The sequence below is a fragment of the Chinchilla lanigera genome, unplaced genomic scaffold (genome assembly GCF_000276665.1).
Source record: "Chinchilla lanigera isolate Chin_1 unplaced genomic scaffold, ChiLan1.0 scaffold00067, whole genome shotgun sequence".
Lineage (NCBI taxonomy): Eukaryota > Metazoa > Chordata > Mammalia > Rodentia > Chinchillidae > Chinchilla > Chinchilla lanigera.
The window spans coordinates 963,032-970,558 of NW_004955468.1; the positions used below are offsets into that span (position 1 = coordinate 963,032).

A 7,527-nucleotide genomic window follows, 5' to 3' on the forward strand; every position below is an offset into this window, starting at 1 on the left:
GCGCTTTTGCCGCTGAGCTAAATCCCCAGCCCCAGATTCTGCTTTTCTAACAGCTTCCCAAGAGGTGCTGGACTTGCAGTCCCCTTGACCCCACTTTGAAGAGCACAAACAGCCTGGTTCCTTCCACGCATACATTTCAAAGGGGAGAAAAGAGGTAGGAGGAGAAACCATGGTATGAAAAGAGACTCAAGGCACAAAGCAACCAATTAAAATATGTCACCATGGGCTGGAGATGAAGCTCAGTGGCAAAGCACCTGCCTAGCATGTGTGAAGCCCTGGGTTCTATGCCCAGAACTGCAGAAAACAAAAACGATATATATGTGATTTTATTTAGATTCCAGTTCAAATAAAGAAATGGTAAGAAGCCATTTTGGAGACAACCGGAGATATTTGAACTTGGGCTGGATATTTAATGGTAGTTAGGAACTACTGGGTTTATTTTGTTTTTTTCAGATGATAGTGGTATTATGGTTATGCATTTAAAAATAATCCTTATCTTTTAAAGATACACACTGAAAGAGATGAAGCTATATGATGCCTGCAATTTCCTCCAAAATCCTGCCGTGGCTGTGGGAGGGAAGTAGGCGTAAAGACGAAAGGAGATTGTCTGGGAGTGGGCGGTTGAAACTGTGCAATGTGGACCTGGTGGTTCATTATGCTATTCCATTTTTGTATATTTCTGAAATTTCTCCATTTAAAATAAAGTTTTACAAAACCCATCTTAGATGGATTAAATGAGAGATACATGGATAAATACGTGATAAAGCCAATGTAGTGAAACATTAACGGTGGATTTTGGTGGTGGGCATCTAGGCGATTACACTTCCTTCAGTGTTACTGTATCCTTGAAAAATAGGGCTGGGGATATAGCTCAGTGGCACCAGTGCCCGCCTGGCAAGTGTAAAGTCCTGAGTTTGATTCCTGGCTCCAAAAAAAAAAAGAAAGAAAAATACATTTTTCAGGCCGAGCGAGGTGGGGCACCCCTGTAATCCCAGCACTGGGGAGTCTGAGGCAGGTTGATCATTAAGAATTTGAGACCAGCCTGGGCTACAAAGTGAGCTCAAGGCCAGCCTGAACCGCATAGTGAGACCCTGTCTCAAAAACATTAAAACAAACAAACATATTTTTCATAATAAAAAGTGGAAAAGGAAAAGCCTATTTTAGGATTCGGGCCCATCCTAGGGTGCTCTCTGACTGGTGAGGGGTGGTGACTGGGGCCACCTAGCCCACGATGGATTATGAGCCTCGCTCCGAGGTCAAACTGCACTCTGTCTCCTCCCTTCTGGGCATCCCTTTAATGCAGGGTTCAACCGGGCGGTCTCCCTGAGGCCTCCCAAGCACAGACAGGAGCTGTTTCTGTTCTGTCTCTGTGGGGCCTAGCCTCGGGGTGGGTCTAAAAGGCTCGGGAATGCTGGGACATGAGGGTGCTGTTGCTAAGTTGCTGAGGGCTGGGCTCACCTGGAAGAAGGTGTTGCTCTCTTTGCCATTGGCTGTAAAGGTCATTAAGCCAGTGGCCAAGTCTACCAGGCATCCAATGACAAGGTCCGTGTGGCTGATCCGGCCTTGCTGCCCAGGGCTCACGAAGTCCCCACCCCATACCATGTAGCAGTTGCTGCACTTGAGGCTGGAGGGAACAGGAGTGATCACTGCACATATCCTCAGTTCAGGAGCTCTGGACCCTGGGCCCGCCCCCTCTTCCCCAAGTTCCCTGCACACAATGGCCTCAGGACCCCAGCCCCAAACACAGGCCAGAGTACTGAGAACCCTCAGAGTTAGAATCCTTACAGGCTGATGGAATTGAAGGAGGGGGAGGAGAGCAGGAGGAGAGAGAAGAGAGAAACACCGAAAGAGGAAGAAGGAAAACAAGAGGAGTAGAACTGGAGACGAGGAGGCGAGGAAAAAACAGAGCAGGAGCAATTTGAAGCAAGTGAACAGGAAAGAAGGAGGAAGGGGAAGAGGAAGCTTCTGAGCTAGGTGTGGGGAGAGGTTCCAGGGATTCCTCTCATTCTAAGGGGTTCCCAGGTCCCACAGCCAACAGCCACAGGACCAGGATAGAAGCTCAGCTTCCTCCCGCCTGCTCCCATCCCTCCCCAGTATCCCCGTGCCCTGGCACCTGCTGTGGACGTTGCCCTGTTCGTCCCCCATGGTCACCGTCACTGCCCGGACCTTGCTGAGGTCGAAGTTCATGTCGTGCTGATGATAGTCAGGGGTGACCCAGCCCACCCACACACAGCTGGGCTCCTGACCAGCGAAGACCCTCACGGAGTAGTAGTACTGGGGACACACAGAAGGACCAGAGGTCAGTCAGGAAGATTGTTGGGGTTCCCTGAAGCTCTGAACTGGTTTCCCTAGATTCTCAGGGTCTTCTGGAAGTGTAACAAGAAATGGCAGGAATTAAGACCCCACCCCCATATCTATCTCTGTGTCTGTGGCTTCCAATGCATTTCTAGGCTTGGGGATCTCTTGGGAACATTTTTGATAACCCTACATCTAAGTCCATCCCCTGGGTCACAGCGAAGAAATGAATAACAGCTCATAAGGAGCACTTAGTGCACTATGATTCTTTACACAAGCGAACTCACTTCTGTGTATCAGGTGGGTACAATTTTTATCCTCGCTTTACTAATGGGAACACCACAGTGCTTCCACAAAAGGGAAAAAGCACAGAGCGGTGAAGTGACTTGGCCAAGTGGCATCTGGGTGGTCCGTGATTCCAACCTGTAGGCTGTCTTACAAAATATTCCAGACTTGGTGAGTCTCAAAATTATACTCGGATGACAGTGAATTTTTCTCCCCAGGGATATAGCAGAGTGGTTAATTAAATCTGGTGTCCCGTATTTATGTGTGTAGACCCAGATGGTGGGCATTCCCTGGATTTCAGGGCCCCTAAGAGTTTTATCAGTGTGCCTCATTGTTTCATTGTGCTCCCTGCCATTTTTCACTAGTTATATGGATTAGGAGTTTCAAGCATTACATCCCTCCAAGTCTGAAGCCTGCTGGACTTTCTGGCTTTCTGGTGTGTACTGGGATGTCCCCGGCTATAGGCACTGCAGCAGGAAATGTGGAAATGGGCATTCCCGTGCTATGCTGAGAGGTCCCCAGAGCTGAGGGGTCCCGGTTCGCACTGTGGTTGTGTTGAGGATGATGTCAGGGTCGTCACGGTCGTCAGTGGGCACCACATCGTGAGGGAGTCGGGGCAGAGTAGGGGTGGCTGGTGGCTGGGTCATCATGGCGGCCTTCTTGGCCTTGAATAAGAACCTGGTGGTGGGAGGAGAGGCTGCCATGAGAAGCCGCTCTGCCGCCCAGGCCCTGCCTTCCCACCACGACAGCCCTGACTCCCATACCCACCCTCACTGCACCTGCTTCTATTCCTGTACCCAACCCCTCGCCTTTAGTGGGCTGGGATTCCAGACTCCCCGAGCCTGATCCACTCTGGAGGTATTGTGTGCTGGGTCAGCCACATTCAAAGCCTTCTGGGAATATGGGGTTCCCCTTTGGGACCTACAGTGGTCCCCCTAAATCAGCATTTCTCATCTCTGTTCCTCAGAAGACTGATAAATGAACTTGGGAAAGGGCAATTCTCTGCCTTGTGGCACTGTTACACACTGTGAGGCACGTGGGATCCCTGGAGCCCTTCAGCAGCAGCTCCCACATTATGATGACCATCAACGCTGTCATCTCCAGGTACCCCCAAGAGTCAGAACCACATCCCACTGAAAACCACTGCTGCAGAGGGAGCCGTGCAGATTCCCTTCCAATTCTATACCTTCTCAAGCTCTCCCCTGAAGTAGTTTTTGGGGGTACGTTTGAGACATAAGAAAGGTCCCAGTTGGATTTTCACTGAGATATCTGAGGGATACAATACATTGCCCCAAGATAGCAAATTCCCTTTTAGTGTCGTGAATAATGAAGCTCACTGGTTAAGGCTCTTAGGGGCCCACCAAGTACTTGAGGATAATATAGTTCTCCGTATCACACAGTAGGGTTCTCCAATTTTACATTCTTGGGGAAACCAGAGCATCCCTAAAAAATAATGGGGTTCACTTGAGACAAGATCACATCCCTTAGTACTGTGATTTCACTTAGCATGTATGGGACCACTTTGGGATATACCGGGGGGTTCTCAGTTATTAAGATTGCATAATTGGGAGTCCCAAGACAGACCCCAAGCCCCACTCTTGACTCACCCTCTCTTCTTGTTCTTCTCTGTGGTAGCATCCTTCTCATTCTCGGCCCTGGCAGGCTGGGCCTCCCCAGCCTGTGGTGTCCCCCCAGGGGCTCCCTCCTTGGCAGTTCCTTCCTTGGCCCCTTCAGCCTCACCCCATCCCCCAGCTGAGCGGCGCAGGTTTTCATAGTCAGGGTCAGGTTCTGCCGCCCGGGCCTCATCCTCAGCAGGGGGCTGCAGGCCAGGAGGTGCCAGGGGGGTGGCCCCCGCGGTGCAGCGGAAGTGCTGGTGGAACTGGACCGGAAGGCTCAGCCGGAGAAAGAGCATCTCCACCAGGCTGTTCTGGGAGCCCCAGGTGCGGTGGGTGAGGCGCAGGCAGGGAGGTGTATCCACAGTGCCGTCCATGCGGGACACCTGGACAGGGCAGGAAGCACTGAGTGGAGACAGTGGCCAGGCCAGGCCATTGGTCCTAAACCTGGTTACACATGGAGCCATCCACAGGCCTTAGAACCCATGAGTAAGAATTAGCCAAAGATGTCCCCTCCTCTGAGCTAATGAAGCTCCCTGCAAGGCACATAACTTGGCCATGGGGTACTTTGGCCCACTGTCAACCTCTGCTGGTCATTTTGCACCACAGCAGCCCGGCCGGTATAATAGAATCACTTGGGGGAGACTTTCAAACCCTACCTATGACTCCAGCACAAGCCAGCCAGCCACATCTATTTACTGAACACCTACTGTGCACCAGGCCCTGTTGTAGGTACTGAGAATACATCGGGACAGAAGGAAGACTCTGCTTGCCTGGGATCTCTGGGAGACCCCTGAGGGAGGGAAGTTCAGAAGAGTTAAGAGTTTTGTAAAAGCTCCCCAGGTGAATTTTTGTTCTTTCTTTCTTTCTTTTTTTTTTTTTTTTTTTTTTTTGAATTTCTGTTCATTCCCATGTATGAGGAAATGTAATGCTCAGAAAAGCATGCATATCCTAAACACGTTGCATGACAAGTTTCCACAGGGCAAGTCTGTCAGGTTCTAACATGGCAGCTGAAGCTCAGCCACATGGAATTCAAGTTCTTTGCAGTACCCAGCTTGGTTTGTGTGGGAGTATTCATGGTCAATGTCTAACCCTAAGTTTAACCATAAGAGAGAAAAGACACTATCAGGCATGGTGGCACATGCTTGTAATCCCGGATACTGGGGAGGCTGAGGCAGGAGGATCTCGAGCTCAATCCTAGCCTAAGCAATTTAGTGAGACCCAAAATAAAGTCAAAAGGTCTGGAGATGTAGCAAAGTTCCTTGGAATTCAATCCCAGTACCACCAAAGAGAACAAAGGAAAAGACAGGGAAGCCTGAAAATTGAGATGCATGTATTAATGAAGAGCTACCAAAAGCAAGTAAACTAAAAAAAATTTAAAAACTCAACACACTAATAACTAATAAGAGAGACGCCAAAATGTCCCTAGGAATTTGTATTTCTTTCTTTTTTCTCCCTCTCCCTCTCTTACCTTCTCTTTTTTCAGTACTAGGGAATGAACTCAGGGCCTTCACATTTGCAATGAGCTACCTCCCACCTTTCAATTTTATTTCTTAAAATTTTTATTTTGAGGCAGAGTCTCACTAAGTCACCTAATTGCCCAGCCTGGCCCCCCAGAATGCTGGGATTACAGGCTTTTGCCCCCACTGCCAACTGGATTTATATTTCTTTAAACCTTGCCCTACGATCAGGTAGCTATAAGGATTAGACATTTTCATCACGGTCACTTAATGGAACTTCCTTTTTCTCCCTTTCCCTGTTTTAAAGATGCAGCACCTAGGCCTCAGAAAGGTATAGCCTGCCAAAGTTATACCCCAAAAGGCAGCCTCAGGAGCCCATTATCCTGACCCCTTCTGCGTGGCTTCTGTGCCAACGTGGAAGGAAAGGAGAGACTTGGGGAGGACAGGTGTGAGAAGAACGAGGTTTGGAGACAAATCGGAAGGCACTGGGCATTACTGGGGCTGGTGCTCACCTCGTAGTGGGGGTGGTCAAGGGGCACCGGGTCAAACTGCGGAAGGCTTTTGCTGAACCAGGTGGTGACCGGGCGCTGCATGTTGATGGCAAACGGCTCGAAGCCTTCCTGGAGACCACAGATGGCAAAGAACCGCAGGGAGCTCACGTCCTGGCCCAGGTTCAGGTGACCCACCTGGCCGGGTCCCAAGCTGCAGACAGGCAGGAAGCCTAGGGGAAGGGGAACAGCAGGGTGAGTAGGTGGGCAGGGTGGGCAGTACCGTGGGGAGGAGGACTGTGGGAGGGACAGTGAGGGAGAGAGTCCAGTGCAGGGTCAAGTGAGATGGAGGCAAACCGGGATGGCATGTGCAGCGCCCCTGCTCTCACCGTCTCCGACCTCGATCTCCCGGAAGGCTGTCTCAGAGCCCGAGTCGGACATGAGGACCTCACCATTGAGGGTGAAGATAATGGTGTTCTCAGTGAGGTCAATCATGCAGCCAACGACATCACCTGACTGCCAGGGACGCCCGAATGGCTCACTGCCCAAATGCCAGCGCTGGCCCTGTGAGGGAATCAGGGGAGAGACGTGTAGAGGCACATGCAAAGCATCGGGTTCAGGACATGGAGGATAGAGAAGGAGTCACCCCAGTGTCCCCATCTTTTCCCACATTTGCATCTCTGACCCTTAGAAATGCCTTGCTCACTAATCTCTATGACTCTTCCCTGCTGCCTGAGTCCCTGCTATTCCCATGGCTGGGGCTATGTAGATCACCAAAGTGGTACTGGGGATTGGCAGCAGCAGCAAGTAAAGGGATAGAAAGAAAAGATGCACATAGCAATGTCCTCCATATGGGCCCATGTTTGCTCATATAAATCTACAGAACAGAGGGGTGGATAATTATGGGTGGATGAGAACGTTGCTGTAGTATGGCTGGACAGAGGAATGGGTGGAAAATTGAGAGTCCACATGGGTTGGATGGAGGGAAGAAAGGAAATGTAAGTAGATGCATGGATAGGTGGATGGATGGATGGATGGATGGATGGATGGATGGATGGATGGATGGTGGGTGGACGATGGATGGTGCGTGGATGGATAGATGGATGGTGGGTGGATGGATAGATGGATGGATGGATGGATGGATGTTCGGTGGATGTTCGGTGGATGGTAGGTGGATGGTTGGTGGATGGTGGGTGGATGGTGGGTGGATGGTGGATGGTGGGTGGATGGTGGATGGATGGATGGTGGGTGGATGGTGGGTGGGTGGATGGATAGTGGGTGGATGGATGGATGGATGGTGGGTGGATGGATGGATGGATGGTGGGTGGATGGTGGATGGTTGGATGGATGGATGGATGGTGGGTGGATGGTAGATGGATGGTGGGT

The 7,527-nt window shown here is 50.6% G+C and overlaps 1 protein-coding gene across 1 annotated transcript in view; it reads right to left on the minus strand.

The window, feature by feature from the left end:
* Positions 1-7,527, minus strand: part of Ryr1 (ryanodine receptor 1 (skeletal)) — a gene marked incomplete in the record, with an annotated part of 120,312 nt that overhangs the window by 83,225 nt on the left and 29,560 nt on the right. Inside the window, 6 exon segments of the mRNA XM_013522408.1 lie at positions 1,459-1,624; positions 2,114-2,274; positions 3,126-3,258; positions 4,188-4,579; positions 6,166-6,374; positions 6,531-6,705. Of these exon segments, the coding sequence (XP_013377862.1) occupies positions 1,459-1,624; positions 2,114-2,274; positions 3,126-3,258; positions 4,188-4,579; positions 6,166-6,374; positions 6,531-6,705 (1,236 nt within the window).